This window comes from Euleptes europaea, chromosome 21 (assembly GCF_029931775.1).
Source record: "Euleptes europaea isolate rEulEur1 chromosome 21, rEulEur1.hap1, whole genome shotgun sequence".
Lineage (NCBI taxonomy): Eukaryota > Metazoa > Chordata > Lepidosauria > Squamata > Sphaerodactylidae > Euleptes > Euleptes europaea.
In genome coordinates, this window is record NC_079332.1 from 17,592,869 (window position 1) to 17,609,174 (window position 16,306).

At 49.6% G+C, this 16,306-nt stretch overlaps 1 protein-coding gene across 1 annotated transcript in view; it reads left to right on the top strand.

Annotated features, from left to right (window-relative positions):
- Window positions 1–472: 472 nt before the first annotated feature.
- The window catches only part of PARN (poly(A)-specific ribonuclease), a 28,332-nt gene continuing 12,498 nt past the window's right edge, over window positions 473–16,306 (top strand). The window contains exons 1-14 of the mRNA XM_056866223.1: window positions 473–509; window positions 4,365–4,442; window positions 5,204–5,283; window positions 6,018–6,085; window positions 6,177–6,258; window positions 7,582–7,642; window positions 8,743–8,908; window positions 10,174–10,239; window positions 10,779–10,817; window positions 11,691–11,733; window positions 12,245–12,325; window positions 12,496–12,552; window positions 13,737–13,814; window positions 14,095–14,138. Of these exons, the coding sequence (XP_056722201.1) occupies window positions 491–509; window positions 4,365–4,442; window positions 5,204–5,283; window positions 6,018–6,085; window positions 6,177–6,258; window positions 7,582–7,642; window positions 8,743–8,908; window positions 10,174–10,239; window positions 10,779–10,817; window positions 11,691–11,733; window positions 12,245–12,325; window positions 12,496–12,552; window positions 13,737–13,814; window positions 14,095–14,138 (962 nt within the window). The 5' untranslated portion in view covers window positions 473–490. The remainder of the gene's footprint in view (window positions 510–4,364; window positions 4,443–5,203; window positions 5,284–6,017; window positions 6,086–6,176; window positions 6,259–7,581; window positions 7,643–8,742; window positions 8,909–10,173; window positions 10,240–10,778; window positions 10,818–11,690; window positions 11,734–12,244; window positions 12,326–12,495; window positions 12,553–13,736; window positions 13,815–14,094; window positions 14,139–16,306) is intronic.

Below are 16,306 nucleotides of genomic sequence, written 5' to 3' on the forward strand. Positions count from 1 at the left end.
GCTAGAGGCCTGTCTGGTTTGCTAAAAGCCTGCTGCTTCACCAGTTAAAGGGACCGGGCAAGTAGGTGATGGGAAAGACCTCTGCCTGAGAGCCGCTGCCAGTCTGAGTAGGCAATTTAGCAGCTGCAGGCGCTAACGACCCCTGCACCGCGTCTCGCTCCCGCCCCCCCTGCAGGAAGGGCCCAATTGCAGGAACCCCCAAGGAGCCTTTGCTGCCCAGCAGCCCCGCCCAAGTGAGGGCAAAGGGCGCAGGGAGTTCGCCCTGTGCAACTGCGCATGCTCAGGCATCTGCGCCATGGGGGCGGCGCGGAGGGGCGTCGCCGGGGTCGCTGCCGTCATCACCCCGGCGCCGCCGCTCACGTGGGCCCTGACGCCACGCCGCAGGGGAAGGGGGGGTCGCCCGGAGGGTCGCGTCGGGTTTGTTTCCGGAAGTGGCGCTTCCTCGCTGGGCCTGAGCGGAGGAGGCCGGCGAGCAGCCCCCGCCGCGGGCATGGAGGTGACCAGGAGCAGTGAGTCCTCCCCTGAGCACGTGCAGAGTGCCTCCCCCCCCCCGTCGTGTCTGGCGGGAAGCGCCGGGCCTGCTGCTCCCCCGCCGCCCTTCCTCGGCCTCTGCTGCCCCCCCCGCCCGGCCGGGGAAGTGAGCGGAGCCTCCCCGGGGAGAGGGGCTGGCCGTGGCGGGGTGGAAGGACGGACGGACGGACGGGTGGAAGAAGCCCACGGCGGAGCCTCCGCCCCGCAAGCCCCGGGTCCCCTCTCCAGTGCAAAGGACCAGGCAGCTGGTGATGGGGAAACGCCTCCGCCGGGGAGCGGCTGCCAATCTGAGCGGGCAATACTGACCTTGATGGATCCAGGGTCTGATTGTAGCATCAGGCAACTCCATGTGTTTGGCTCAGTGGCAGAACCTCCGCTTGGCATGCAGAAGGTCCCAGGTTCAGTCCCCCGGCATCTCCAGTTAAAGGGACCAGGCAGGAGGTGGTGGGAAAGACCTTTATTGGCCTGAGAGAGAGCCGCTGCCAGTCTGAGTAGGCAATACAGCCCTTGATGGACTGATGGTCTGATTCAGCTTCATGTGTGTGTCGGGGAGGGGTTATGGCTCAGTGGTAAAGCCTCTGCTTGGCATGCAGAAGGTCCCAGGTTCAGTCCTCGGCTTCTCCAGTTAAAGGGACCAGGCAGGAGGTGGTGGGAAAGACCTTTATTGGCCTGAGACCCTGGAGAGCCGCTGCCAGTCTGAGTAGGCAATACAGCCCTTGATGGACTGATGGTCTGATTCAGCATCAGGCAGCTTCATGTGTGTGTTGGGGAGGGGTTGTGGCTCAGTGGTAAAGCCTCTGCTTGGCATGCAGAAGGTCCCAGGTTCAGTCCTCGGCTTCTCCAGTTAAAGCAGGGGTGGGGAACGTCGGGGCCGGTATAAGGCCCGCAAAATCATTTGGTCTGGCCCTTCGTGGGTCCTGGCAGATCTCTAGCTCAGAAGGATCTAAGACTGGCGATCCGCCCCCTCCCGCGGCCAGGAATAGCCTCTATTCAAGGCAGATGTGAGTTTTGCCGAGAAAAGGAACCTTCTTTCCCCCTTGCAGAAGAGTCCTTAGCTATGAAGCTGCTAGGACCGCCCAAGAAACTGTGTTAACCCTTTCCCACCTGGGCTGTGGAGAAACGTATTTTCTCTGCACTACAAGAGGGCTGGGGGCGGAAGTGGCGACAATGGAGTGGGTTAAAGGGGGCAGGGCCAGAATGTGCGGCCCGCGAATGATGTTATCAATATCCAAATGGCCCTTGGCAGAAAAAAGGTTCCCCACCCCTGAGTTAAAGGGAAGTAGGCATGTAGGTGATGTGAAAGACCTCTGCCCGAGACCCTGGGAAGGGGCTATGACTCAGTGGTGGAGTATTTGCTTGGCTTGCAGAAGGCCCCAGGTTCAATCCCCGGGATCTCCAGTCGAAAGGACCAGGCAGGTGGTGATGGGAAAGGCGTCAGCCTGAGACCCTGGAGAGCTGCTGCCAGTCTTAGACAATACTGACTTTGATGGACGAAGGGTAGAGTATTCAGTATAAGGCAGGTTCATGTGTGGTCAAAAGTGGGAGATGTTATAAAGTGTGGCCAGTTGGAAAGGCCAAACACTGCCCCAAAAATCTACAAGAATTTCCCGAGCCATAGTTGGCAGTCCTCATTGAGGAGACACAGAAGATTAGGGGAGGGGCCGTGGCTCAGTAGTAGAGCATCTGCTTGGCATGCAGAAGGTCCCAGGTTCAATCCCCAGGATCTCCCGTTAAAGGGACCAGGCAAGTAGGTGATGTGAAAGGCCTCAACCTGAGATCCTGGAGAGCTGCTGCCAGTCTGAGTAGACAATACTGTCTTAATGTGAGCACTTGGCCTAACGAGAACCACAAACCACAACAGGAGACAAAGTTGTCCAAAGAAGCTGGTTTTACTGGTCACAAAGGTTAGCAGCGCACAGGGAAACTAAGACAGCAATGGGGCAAACTGGCTTGCACTTGATAACATAAAAGCATTGAAAAAAGCACTCAACAGCACAGTACAGCTTCAAAAGATTACAATTTGCAAACAGCACAAAGGCGCTGTAGTTTTCACGGATTACTGTCGGCTTCAAAGAGTCCAAGTATGCAAAACAATCCTTGAAGGCTAGTTGGTGGGAAAACGAAACCAACTGAGATACAGACCTGACAGTGCCTTCTCTTCTGTCATAGTCCATGAAGGCACATAGCAGGATAAATGCAAGTATGCAGAGCAAGGCTACAGGTCTGCCCTTGTCTGCTTGGCAGCTCTCTGGGAGTCTCAGGTTAAGGTCTTCCACATCACCCGGTTCTTTTGGCAGCAGACACCAGAGCAGGTGTGGTGTCTTGAGTGCTGAACACATAAAGCTGCCTTTCGCTAGGTCAGACTGTTGCCCTGGCAAGCTCAGTCTTGTCTACACTGACCGGCAGTGGCTATTGGGGGTTGAGCCTAGGGATTTCTGCGCACAAACCAGATGCTTCTGCCACTGCGCCACAGCCCCTCCCCAGGTATGTTAGATTTGAAGGTTCCCCAATGGAAGGAGACTTTAGCCTCTGTGTCCATGCTTGTGGGCTTCCCTACAAGAAGAGGGCAGGGAGCTGTTCCTGTTGGCAGCACTCGCAATAATGGGTTTAAATTGCGGGTGGACATTTAATGCTGGACATTAGGGGAAATTTTTTACAGTAAGAGTTGTTCGACAGTGGAATCAGCTACCTGGGGAGGTGGTGAGCTCCCCTTCACTGGCAGTCTTCAAGCAGAGGCTGGACAATTACTTGTCAGGGATGCTCGAGGTTGATCCTGCATTGAGCAGGGGGTTGGACTAGATGGCTTCTATGTCCCTTTCCAACTCTATAATTCTATGATTCCAAGAGCAGCTATGGTGGGAAATAGGATGGCCGTTAGTCTCTTCCTGCAGAGCAGCAGTGATGCGTCTGGTGCTTCTCTTCCCTCTTGAAAGGGTCTCCTTGGTAACAGGTCTCAACGGGAGGAGTCTCCCGTAACCGGTTCTTTCAGCCTTTCCATAATGATGGGCATTGATGACAGGATACTTTGTGTCTTCACTTCGGTCATTCTTATAACACTGAGGAGGTGGGGGAAAATAATGGTCAGATCGCCTGTTGGTGCAGGTAACAGGGCAGCAGCCAGGACAGATGAGTGAAATTGACAAGACTTTTCTCACCCTTGGAAGGGAGGGGCTGTAGCTCAGTGGCAGATCATCTGCTTGGCATGCAGGTTCCATCCCCGGCATCTCCAGTTAAGACCAGGAAAGTAGGTGATGTGAAAGACCTGCCTGCCTGAGACCCTGGAGAGCCGCTGCCGGTCTGAGTAGACAATACTGACTTTGATGGACCAAGGGTCTGATTCAGTTGAAGGCAGCTTCATGTGTTCATGTGTTCACTGGGAACCAGAAGGGCTCTCTGGTGAAACTGACATGTTTCCCTTGACCTCCAGGGAAGGTGAGGAATGAAGAAAATTGTGGGAGTGGGCAGGTAATGCAGAAAGAGGAAGGGGCTGCATATTGTTGGACCGTCCCCCATGAGTCTGGTCACAAGGCCAGAGGGGCCAGCAGGCAGCGCAGGCAAGTGGGAAGAGCACCTTTCCCCACACTGGTGTAAGGAAGCTCCCTGACATTTAAAGAGGGACAAGTGTAACTTGTGAATGGTGGTAATGTGTATTAACTGAATGTAGGGAAGATTCCTAAATGATTACTCAGACTCTTAGCAGTGCCATCTTTGGATTACAGGGTGGAGGGGAGAACTTTTTACATCTGTCCCTCTTCTGCTTTTTGACACATGCAGAAGAGTGTGGTTGTGGGGTGGTCTGATTTCTTTTCCCCTCCTCTCTTGGTTGCCTACAGATTTTAAGGATAACCTTGGCAAAGTTTATGAAGCCATCGAAGAAGCGGACTTTTTGGCGATTGATGGAGAGTTTTCAGGTACTGCAGGGACAATCAGTTATGGAATTTCTTTTATTAAAATAGAAGAAGAGTTGGTTTTTATATCCCACATTTCTTTACCATAAGGAGTCTCAAAGTGGCTTTCAATCACAATCCTCCCCACACACACACAACAGACACCTTGTGAGGTAGGTGGGGCTGAGAGAGTTTGGGGAGAACTGTGACTGGCCCAAGGTCGCCCAGCAGGCTTCATGTGGAGGAGTGGGGATTTGAACCCGGTTCTCCAGATTAGAGTCCACCGCTCTTAACCATCATGCCACTCTGGCTGTAAGGGTCTGAACCCGCAGCATAATATGGGTCACTTCTCCGGAAAGTTCTTGCTTCGTGGACTGTAGCCAAGGTGCAGTAATATTGATATTACTGCATTTGGTTGGTGTGGCAACTCCAGGGTTAGCAACATATTCAGTAACTTGGAGCATGGGAAGAATAAAACTCTTGGGTCAGGGAGTGCTTGGTGGCCTCTGTGAAAACAAAAAAGCCCTAATGCAGGGGTTTCAAACTCATTTGTTACGAGGGCCAGATGTGACATAAGTGTCACTTGGTGGGGGTCAAGCCATGCCCCACCAGTCCAGATTGAGAGTGGGGGGGCTGCCTTGGCTGGCTTGCGGGCTGGATAAGAGCTCTCAAGGGGTGTTTGACACCCCTGCCCTAATGGATCTGGAGAGTAACCCCAAACGCTGGCTCCTTTGTCTCACTGGGAGACTTCACGAGGCTCTGAAACCTTGTTTTGTACTGATTAGGGATCAGCGATGGCCCGTCCGTCAGTGCGCTGACCAACGGCTTTGACACGCCTGAAGAAAGGTATCAGAAACTGAAAAAGGTAAACATGCCGTTCGCTCACCGTGGTGCTGCTTTTGAAAAGCTCTTGCCCGTGGAGGCGCCAGGTGGCACAGGTGAGCTTCCGGTCTTCTCTGTGCTGAAGGGAAGCCAGGCCTTTTTGGCTTGTAATGCTGCGCGGATGAGTGAGCTCTCTGGGCAGGGGTTAAAATGTAATGACGTAGAAAACAGCAGCAAGAAGAGTTTGACATCTTTCAGTTCTCAGATTCATGTTTAGGAAATCTAGTCAAAATTAAATGTTGCAAAAAAAATTTTTAATGTCAAATGGTTGAACCTGCTCACAGTTTGGGATTTACCTTTGCTGTTAGTTTATCTGTGGCAGCGGCCAGCGCCAGCCCTGTCAAAGAGAGCAGGCCAGTTGTAGCTGCAGTTTCTTCCTTGGTGGGGGGACTTGGTGACCTCTAGGAATGAGGATCCATTCTTCACCATCAGGGAAAATGCTGAGTTATTCTTTGTAAATGGTTCTTGTTAGTAGATTCCATGGTTCAGTTTGTATAAAAGGGCACAGGGATGTGAGCATACGCACTTGGAAACCAATACATTTACGTCCTGACTTCCTTCTGTCGGTGCTTCTGTCTCTCTGACTTTACATGTTAAAGTTCTGATGCCGGGGCAGCGAGGACCAGGAAATTAGTTTTATATAACAGAAGGCTTCAGCTGGGTCCTCTGCTATGGATGAAGCACTGAACAGAATCATTTTCTCTCTTTTTTCTCTAGCATTCCATGGGTTTCTTGCTGTTCCAGTTTGGACTCTGCACTTTTAAATATGATCTTACGGAAGCAAAGTACGTTGGTCTCCTGATTGACACTTTTAAATCTAGGCCATCTACGTGGGATAACCTGTAAACTTACTTGTGCTTCTCTTATCCTTCCTAGGTACATCATGAAATCATTTAATTTCTATATCTTTCCCAAACCTTTCAACAGAACATCACCGGATGTCAAATTTGTCTGTCAGGTACGTAAGAAAACCAGTTTGTGTTTTCCTCTCCCCCACCCCCAGTCTTCTAATGCTTCTTGGATGGTTGGAGTGTCCAAAAAGCCCCTCCCAACTGCAGTGTTTCTGATAGACGTTGTGTTGACACCTGGTCCCTAATTTTGTAGAGGTTTGTTTGAGCCAAAAGGAAGCATAAAGTAAGTAATGGTGGAGACTCAAAGCCGTATGTGAAGCCAGTGGAGCACAAGTGCCATTCTTTTTATTTAGCCCTGGTCCTTTGCCCACAGCCTCAGGGCAGACAGCAGCTTGTGTGTGTGTGGGGGGGAATAATGTGCTGTATGACCAGCAGCCCCCTTTGCTTCTTAGCCAGCCATTTGTGGGTCCAGGCAGAACAATCCTGTTAGAAGTTGGCTTAGGCTGATGGAGCTTCAAGGGAAAGAAGAAGGCTCAGTAAATGTCAAGCAGCAGGTGAGGTCTGGACATCCTGGGGCCTCCTGGATGCTAGAGAAGAAGGATCCCTGTAAAGTACAGTGCCCAAATTCTGTAGGTCGCTGGTCGCAAAGATGTCATACCTTGAATTGTGCCTGAAAGCCGTAAACGTGGTAACTTTCCTGCCTGGGATTTTCATTCTATGCAAGGGGGCATTAAGCAGTTCTCTTCACATAGTTAAGTTGTGGAACTCCCTGCCCCAGGATGTGGTGATGGCTGCCAACTTGGAAGGCTTTAAGAAGGGAGTGGACATGTTCATGGAGGAGAGGAGTATTCATGGCTACTAGTAAAAATGGATGCTAGTCATGGCGCATACCTATTATCTCCAGGATCAGAGGAGCATGCCTATTATATTCGGTGCTGTGGAACACAGGCGGGATTTTGCTGCTGCAGTTGTCTTGTTTGTGAGCTTCCTAGAGGCACCTGGTTGGCCACTGTGTGAACAGACTGCTGGACTTGATGGGCCTTGGTCTGATCCAGCAGGGCTTATGTTGTTATGGAGAAATGGGGAATTCATGGCTACTAGTGAAAATGGATACTAGACATGATGCATACGTATTCTCTCCAGGATCAGAGGAGCAAGCCTAATATGTTAGGTGCTGTGGAACCCAGGCAGGACAATGCTGCTGCACTAATCTTGTTTGTGGGCTTCTTAGAGGCACCCGGTTGGCCACTGTGTGAACAGACTGCTGGACTTGATGAGCCTGGGTCTGAACTAGCCTGGCTTTTTTTATGGTCTTATGTTCTTATGTGTTTTTGCTTCATAGCAGCTTTGTAAATTTTGACCGGAGCATTAACAGGCTCCAGTAACACGTGCCATCCGTTCTAAAGCTTTTTCTTTCTCTATCCTTTCAGAGTTCAAGTATAGACTTTTTAGCAAACCAGGGATTTGATTTTAATAAAGTTTTTCGCAATGGTAAGCTTTCTTCCCAGTCCTTTGAAAGTCATTATTGTAATTTCTGCTGCCTGTAGTAGTAGATCAGCTTCTGCCTCTCCAGGCATGCAGAATCTCAGGTGTGGCACATCTCTTCTGAAAAAAAAAAGGGCTTTTGGAGCAACTGCTGAGAAAGGGGAATTAAACAAAGGAAGCCTGTTGAATTTGGTCCACGTGGCTCACGGTTCCTGAATTCTCGTGGCCCCAAATAATACATGTCAGTTCCTTTCTGGGTTTAGTGAACTTTGCTGATTTTGCTAGACACCTGCCCAGTTTTCTTTTGCAAAAGAGGACCACACCGGTGGGGGCGGGGGAGAGGGAGGTAGAAAAGCATTACAAAATCTGGGTCTGCAAAAGGTTTGGCTCATGAAGAAACGTAGAAAGATAGAAACACAAAGCTGGAAGGGTCCTCAAGGGTCATCTAGTCCAACCCCCTGCACAATGTAGGAAAGTCACACTATCTTCCCTTCTCCATGGCCCCAGTGACCCTTGCTCTATGCCCAGAGGATGACAAAAAACCTCCAGGATCCCTGGCCAATCTGGCCTGGAGGAAAATTCCTGACACCAAAGCAGCGATCGGCATTTCTCTGGGCATGTTTGAAAGGGCCACAAGAGCCAAGCACTGACTCGTCCCTTACTGCCCACCTCTCCCAGTCTGCTTAAGTTCACAAAATAAGCCTTGCTGTCAGATGGCCATCTAGTCTCTGCTTAGAAACCTCCAAAGAAGGAGAGCCCACCACCTCCTGAGGAAGCCTGTTCCACTGAGGAACCCCTCTGTCAAGTATACACACATAAAGCAAGTAAATTAACCTTTTTAATTGTTTAGAACAGCTACCTTTGTGTAGATCTCTCTTACACGTGCACGCTTGACCTCTCTTTTTCTGCTGTTTTATATACTGCACATTCTTTGCCCCTGGGATGTGTGACAGCTTCCTTTATATGTTAACCAGGTTCCCTGGCCTGAGAGAGAGAGAGAGCCATAAAAGTAGCCCAAGAGCCAGTGTCATAGTGATTAGAATATTGAATCTGGGAAACCCTGGTTCGAATCCACTTGGCCACAAAATGCTTTTTCTCTTCTGAAGGAATCCCTTATTTAAATCAAGAAGAGGAAAGGCAGCTACGGGAGCGGTATGACGAGAAGCGTTCTCAAGCCAATGGCGCAGGGACTTTGTCTTATGTGTCCCCGAATGCTACCAAGTGTCTTGTGACTATTCCGGAGGACCAGAAGAAGTTCATTGAGAATGTGGTGTAAGTGGAAACCTACAACTCAAAACCTCTAATATGGTTGGGGTCTTGGTGTAGCTCTACCTTTTTCAAATGAATGCAGAGCAGCCCATTGTATTTTTAACCTTTCTAAATCAAATTGTTTTTTTATTGGCTGAAGAAACGTCAGCCTATTTTTAAGCTGTTTTACTGATTGCTTGTCTAGTGGTCTGAATCATTATAGGGAAAGAGACTGTGTGTCTCATCGGCTGAGCACGAAAGAAACAAAGCCTCTAATACCGCCTCTAATCTCCCCAATTGAAAGCCTCTTGGGGAACAGTACTGGAAAGGACTTCTGCTTCCAGTCCGTCAGAGCGGAAAGAAAACATTAAAATGCTTCACAGTGGGTAGCCTTGTTAGTCTGTGGAGAAATAAGCATTGGTAATGAGAGAAATCAGCATTGGTAATGAGCCATGAATGCATGAATGGCTTATTACCAATGCTAATTTCTCCACACCCATCTCTCCCCTGGACATCACAGACTCTTCTGCATACCACACCTAATCCCATCACGCCTGCTATTCACATTTACATACTGTTAACATTTACATACTAATGCTTGTCTGAATTCACTTTCCTCTACTTAAAGACAGATGGATTCACATTCTAAGCTGTATCTGAAGAAGTGAGCTGTGGCTCACGAAAGCTCATACCCTACCAGAAAATATTTTTGTTAGTCTTTAAGGTGCTTCTGGACTCTTTCCCTTTTCTATTAAAAGGCTTGTTAAAGCACTGAATATTTGAAAGGCTGTTATGAATAGTTAACCGAACATTTGTTATGCGGGTGCTCCTGTTGACTGTTCTCTTTAAGGTCACTGGAGCGAAAAGAGATGGCGGTCCCTAAGAATTCTAGTAGCCACTTCCCCTTTCTGCAGCCTTCACCCCAAGCTAGCACTGGCAGAGCCTCTCTCGCTGATCGATGATGTCTTTGGCTTATTCTGTGCCACAAAGAGACTGGCACACACACAAAACCCGCGATTCCCCCTGGTCAGACTCAGAATTGCTCACTGGAAGAAGGATTTGGAGGCCGTGGCTGCCTTTGGAAGGCTCCACCTCTTCCTCCCCTGACCCCAAACATGACCATTGAGAAGTGACTCAATTTAAGTCCTCCTGTCTCATATAAATACCCAGAAAGACTCAATGAAAACATTACCTTAAAAAAAAAACATACTTATTGACCCACTTTATTTGATAGCTAAAATCCCGTGTGGAAATCTATCTGCCCACACCTCAATTTCTCTCTCTTTCAGAGAACGGATAGAAAATCTCTTACAGAAGGAAGAGAGTACCAGCTTAGAGCTGGAACCGTGCACAGGGTGAGTTTCCCCTGAAAATGCGTTTGTGTTTCGTTTAGGTATGAGAGGGTGGATGGAGAGAAGAGGACGTGAGCCGTATCTGCTTCCTTTTCTTTATTTAACAACCCAGTGACCTACCAGTCTTGGATAGAGCCAATCTTACAAATCTTATCTTTTCCATCCTCGCATAGAAGCTATGGCTGCCAGAAATTTACAAAGTAATACCAGTATCAGCTAGCAGGCAAGACATGGAAACCAGGGAAACCTTGGAAACTATCACCGGCTGTATCCACAGATGTCTCAAAGAGACAGTTAGTTCAGAGTGGATATGGGATAACATTTCAATTGCCCCATATCCAAAAGCACATAATTTACCTCAGTAGGGTACTCCTTGGAATTTACCCGCCAAAACAGCAGAGGGAAAGGTGTTTAGCCTGGCCAAAAGAGAAATTCTCTGATATTTGATGACAGTGGGTTGATGAAAATAAGATGGAATAGTAAGGGTGTGATACTGAGATGGATCTGCACTGTTTTGTTGACTGGTTTCTGTCTCTCTGTAGATTCCAGAGAAAGCTGATCTATCAGATGTTGAGCTGGAAGTAGGTATCACTGCTGTGGTCTGCTGCAAAGGCAACTGGTTAGAAGGGTTCAGTGGCCCCTCAGGCGAGGGGGGGCCTCTGGGAGGCTGACTGGCAGTGCAGTTGTGGGGGCTCCAGCATAGCAGTGTGGGAACGGCGAAGGGAGTGATGAGCACAGAGCCCTGCTGGTCTGTTCGGAGGAGCAAGCGGGCTGCTGCGTCCTCAGTACTTCCTGGTTGACTGTGCCATTCGAGTGATTTGCATGTGGGGCCACCCCCCGGGAAGCCTCTCTTGTGGAGCTTTTCCACAGAGTGTGTTGGCACGTTTTGCAGCCAGGCACCAAGTGGGGAGAGAGCAGGGGCTTGTTCTGGAGCATTGGGAGGGGGCATGATGCAGGCGCTGAAAATTAAACAAGGTTGGGTGTGCTCAACCCTTGGTTGGGAGACCTCTTGGGAACCTTCCTGTGTATAAATGAAGGGGAGCCAGATCGCAATATGCCAAACAGTCAGGGCTGTGCGCAAATGTTGGGGGTCTTCCAGAAATAGTCTGTTTTCACCCTCTTCCTCTAGAAGAGCTGCTGTCTGAGGCACCCCCTGCTTGCCCCCCTGCCTGGATTTCTGGTGCTCTCATCTGATCTTTTCCCTGCCAATAAAAGGGGGAGAGAGGGTTCATGGCTGCCCCTTCTGACAGGTGGGGGTGGAAGTGGTTTGTTGTGCAGGCAGCAGTTTCTCCCACGTGTGTACGGGCTGCGTTGAGGGGGTCTTCTGTGGGTCTCAGCCCCCTCCCCCAGTCTGCCAGGCCAGAGACGGTCTTGTTAGCAAACCAGCGGTTGGTGTGGAGTTTCTCAAACAAATAGTAACCAGCCGGTGTCTTTCCTTTCTTACTTCATTACAGGTATCCAAAAGGCATCCATGTTGAAACTCTGGAAACGGAGAAGGTACAGCTTAAAAGCTTTCTGTCTGACTCTGGGATATTGTGCCCTTGGAGGGACATGAGGCCAGCCAGACTGTGGCCTATGCGTGGGGGGCAGCAGTCGTGTGACGATCTTGCACCTGCGGCCTGCAGGCGGGACCCAGCCTTCGCGGGAATGTTATTTGGCCTCACCATCCGTTGCTCAGTGACCAGCTCCCCACAGACCCACTCTTAGGGAAAATGGTTCTCCAGAAGGGGGTGAGAGAGAGACGGTTTGTACCGTGAGGGCTGTGTGCTGTGTTGCCCAGGCCGGTCCTGGACACATTTGCTGCATTGCTGTGGTGTCCATGTGATGGGGTTGTGCCAGTGCTGTGAGAGAGCCCAGGCACACCGGGAAGGGTCTGGTTGTATGGGAGAATAGTAACCCTCTAACATGCATGCGGGGGTGAGTGTGTGTCAGCTTTTCATAAGCTTCAGCTATGGCTGGGGTCTGCTGCATTAGGCCTCCGGTCACACGCCTTCCTCCTCCTCCTCAGAAAGAAAGATACATTATTGTCAGCAAAGTGGATGAAGAGGAGCGCAAAAGGAGAGAGCAGGTCAAGCAAGCAAAAGAGCAGGTACGGGGGGGGGCGGGGGGAGGCTACCCTGGTTTCAAATGTGGTTCGGCTTGCTGCCTGGCGGGGCACAGACGTGCCTTGGGGGCACAGAGCCAGTGCCATGGCGTTCTGGTTCGTGCCCAGTGTTGTGTTTGGTTGGTGTGTGAGCCTTTGGTCTTGCTGTTCCACAGGAGGAGCTTAACGATGCCGTGGGATTTTCCCGAGTCATTCATGCGATTGCAAATTCCGTAAGTTCGCCATGTTCTGATCTCTCTTGTGTGAAATCGTTCGTGGGCAGAGGAAAACGTCATTTCTAGGGGGCTGTTGTCTGGGAGCGTGGGGCTACCGAGTGTTGGAAGCCTGCTGCTGTCTCTTGCTGGCACTCCCAGGCCCAGAGTGGTATAGTGGTTAGTGTGTCATACTGGGATCTAGGAATGGCTGTTCTGGCCACGGAAGCTCGCTGGGTGGCCTTGGGCCAGTCACACACACTCAGCCTCCCCAACCTCACAGGGTGGTTGTTGGGAGGATAAAATGGAGGCAGGAAGGATGATGGAAACCCACTGGGAAGAAAAGCAGGGTGTAAATGAAGTCAATAAATAAGCAGAACCTTGGTTAGATTTTTCTCCCCACCCTCTTCCCCTGAAGCTCAGAATGGGCAGCCTGTTTCAGCCTCACGACAATCCTGTGAGGTAGGTTAGGCTGACCCCTGGAGCTTTGCAGCAGAGTGGGGTTCGGGCCCAAGGCTTTGCGGTCCGAGTCCCGCACTGGGGGGGGGATCAAAATAGCAAGAACGCCCACCTCCTTGGCCTCGGAAAAATCCAGATTAATTGTTGCCCCTGCTGCATATCTTTTTGCTCTGGAAATAAAAAGTCATAGAAGGGCCTTCTTGCAAGCCAGATGCTCTGCCTTCCCCTCAGCACTCCTAGAAGGAAGATATTTTAAAAATCCCCATCTTCGAAAGATTATGCCAGTATGGTATAGGAGACGTAGAAACTGTGGCGCATATTCTCACCTGCTGCCCTTACTATGAAGAGATTTGTGGCAAATTTATTCGACCTTGGACTAACAGGCTCTCAGATAACTCAGAGTTGGAGAGGGCAAGGGAGCTGCTCTCAGTTGAAAATCCAAGGGTTTCTGTTGACAGTGCTGTGCCGCCGCATCCAAAATTAGGCGCAAATTGTTGGGATGACCTGCCTTATTATCCATATACATGGTAGTGTCCTCTTAGGATTTTATGTAGTCTCCAGTATATTTTATACTTGAAATTCCTGGTTTTAATGTTTTAACATTTTTTGGTATATATCTGGCTATGTGCTGTATCAGTAAATGACACCTCAGTTCCTAGAACCACGTTACTTTTCTCACGGGTCTGAGCGTGGCCCTTGCTGTGGCTGATGATCTCCCCTTGGTGTTTCCAAACACTTCTCTGCAGAGCAAGCTCGTGGTTGGCCATAACATGCTGCTCGACGTCATGCACACCATCCACCAGTTCTACTGCCCCCTCCCAGAGGTGAGCGGCTCTTCGGTTCTCGGCAAACTGTGGATGGCCACCCTCCTTGTGGACCTGGGCCGGCATCCTCGTGGTGAGGCAGGGTCTCCCCAAACGCTGCCTTCCTTCCTGTACTGTTGGGCAGGTTCTCTGTTTCCGGATGCATGTGGAAGGTTCCTGGTTAAGGGAGCTGGGGGTGTGGTGGGAGACACCTTCCTGGGTCCGTTTCTGGCTGCACTTAGTCGACATGCTTGAGTTCAGCTTTGCAAGGCAGTGATCCAGTCGCTCTCATTTTTTTTAGGAACTCAGCGAATTTAAAGAAGTAACGACGTGCGTCTTTCCAAGGTAGGATCGTTTGCAGCTCGGTAGGGCATCTCTGAGCCTGAGGATCAGCATGTGGCATCCTCCGGCCCACTGGGGTCTGCCGCAGAGGCTCTGCTAACATGTTGGGCCTGCCGGATGTTGAGGGACAGGAGCAGGGGCGCTTCAGTGCCTCGGAGCATTCTGCCTAAGTCCAGATCTGCAGGTTCCACAACACGTTACTATTTTAGAAGAGTTTGAAAGATGTTATGTGTTAATGGATGTGCTGTGAGCTGCTTTGCGTTTGGAGTGAAGATGCTGGATGCACCTCCACACACACACACCTTTGTTTTTGTGCCTCTACTATTTTCTGTTCTTTTTTGTGCCCCTGATTTGTGCAGATGTGCTTGCTGCACAGACTTAATATATCTTTTTTGCTGCTGGTTTTTCGTTCCTCTCCTTGCTCTTGCTGATGTGGTGCTGTATTTGATTGGCTCTTTTTTATCCTTCCTTTCCTTCCTAGCTCCCTTGACCGACTGGTCTTGAGCAGTTAATGGGGAGTTTTATTTCTGTTTCTTTAAGGAAAACATGGTGGAGAGATACTTGGCCACTGCCGGTGTTATGCTAGGATCTCTATCCACCAGCAAAAAAGAGACTATTTTATCGCCTATTAGGGTGGCAGGTAGTTTTGTTAAAACAGGAGTAATCCATTGGTCACATTGGAATTTGAAACGGGGACACTCCAGCATCATGTGAGAAAGCGTATCAATTTTCTTCATCTTACATGAGCAAAGTCTTTCTCAGTTGGGTAAACTGCCATACCTTCATTTAGCGTTCAGATGAGCCCAAGCATGAAGGCTCTTTGGAACCCCGGGACTGCCAAATTACTGAAATACAGTGGAGTTCGCAGAGGAGGAAGGATACCTAAGGATTGAGTACAGCATACTCTTTGAGCACACATTGTAGAGCTGGAGTAATCCAGTTTTTGTGTGTAGCTCTTAATAGTTAAAATAGATTTCCTTTTCCCCATGCTTAATAAAGTATAGAATCATAGAGTTAGAAGGGACCACCAGGGTCATCTAGTCCAATCCCCTGCACAATGCAGGAAATTCACAACTACCTCCCCCCACACCCCAGTGACCCCAACCTCCCCCCGCCATGCAGGATCCCACAATCAAAGCACTCCCAACAGATGGTCATCTAGCCTCTGCTTAAAGACCTCCAAAGACGGGGACTCCACCACCCGAGGCAGCACATTCCACTGTCGAACAGCCCTCACCGTCAGAAAGTTCTTCCTAATGTTTAGGTGGAATCGCTTTTCTCTTAGTTTAAATCCATTACTCCGTGCCCTAGTCTCTGGAGCAACAGAGAACAAGCTAGTTCCCTCATCAACATGACATCCCTTCAAATATTTAAACATGGCTATCATGTCTCCCCTCAACCTTCTCTTCTCCAAACTAAACCAACCCAATTCCTTAAGTCTCTCCTCATAAGGCATAGATTCCAGACCTTTGACCATTCTGGTCGCCCTCTTCTAGACACGCTCCAACTTGTCAACATCCTTCTTAAATTGTGGAGCTCAAAACTGGACACAGTATTCCAAGTGAGGTCTGACCAATGCAGAATACAGTGGTAGTATTACTTCCCTTGATCGAGACACAATACTCCTATTGATACAGCCCAGAATTGCATTGGCCTTCTTAGCCGCCATATCACACTGTTGACTCATGTTCAGTTTGTGGTCCACTAAGACTCCCAAATCTCTTTCACATGTACTGTTGTTAAGCCAACTCTCTCCCATCCTGTACCTGTGCCTTATGTTGTTTCTGCCTAGGTGAAGTACTTTACAGTTCTCCCTATTGAAATCCATTTTATTGCTTATGGCCCAGCTCTCCAGTCTATCAAGGTCATTCTGAACTCTGACCCTACTCTCTGGAGTATTAACTACCCCTCCTAACTTGGTGTCATCTGCAAATTTGATTAGCATGCTCTCTATCCCATAATCCAAGTCATTTATAAAAATATTAAATAGTACCGGTCCCAGGACAGACCCCTGTGGCACCCCACTGGTCACTCCTCTCCAGGATGAAGTTGTGCCATTAATGAGCATCCTTTGGGTTCGGTTGGTCAACCAATTACCAATCCACCTAACAGTAGCAGTGTCCAGCCCACATTTTACTAGCTTTGTTTCAAGAAGATCATGGGGGACTTTA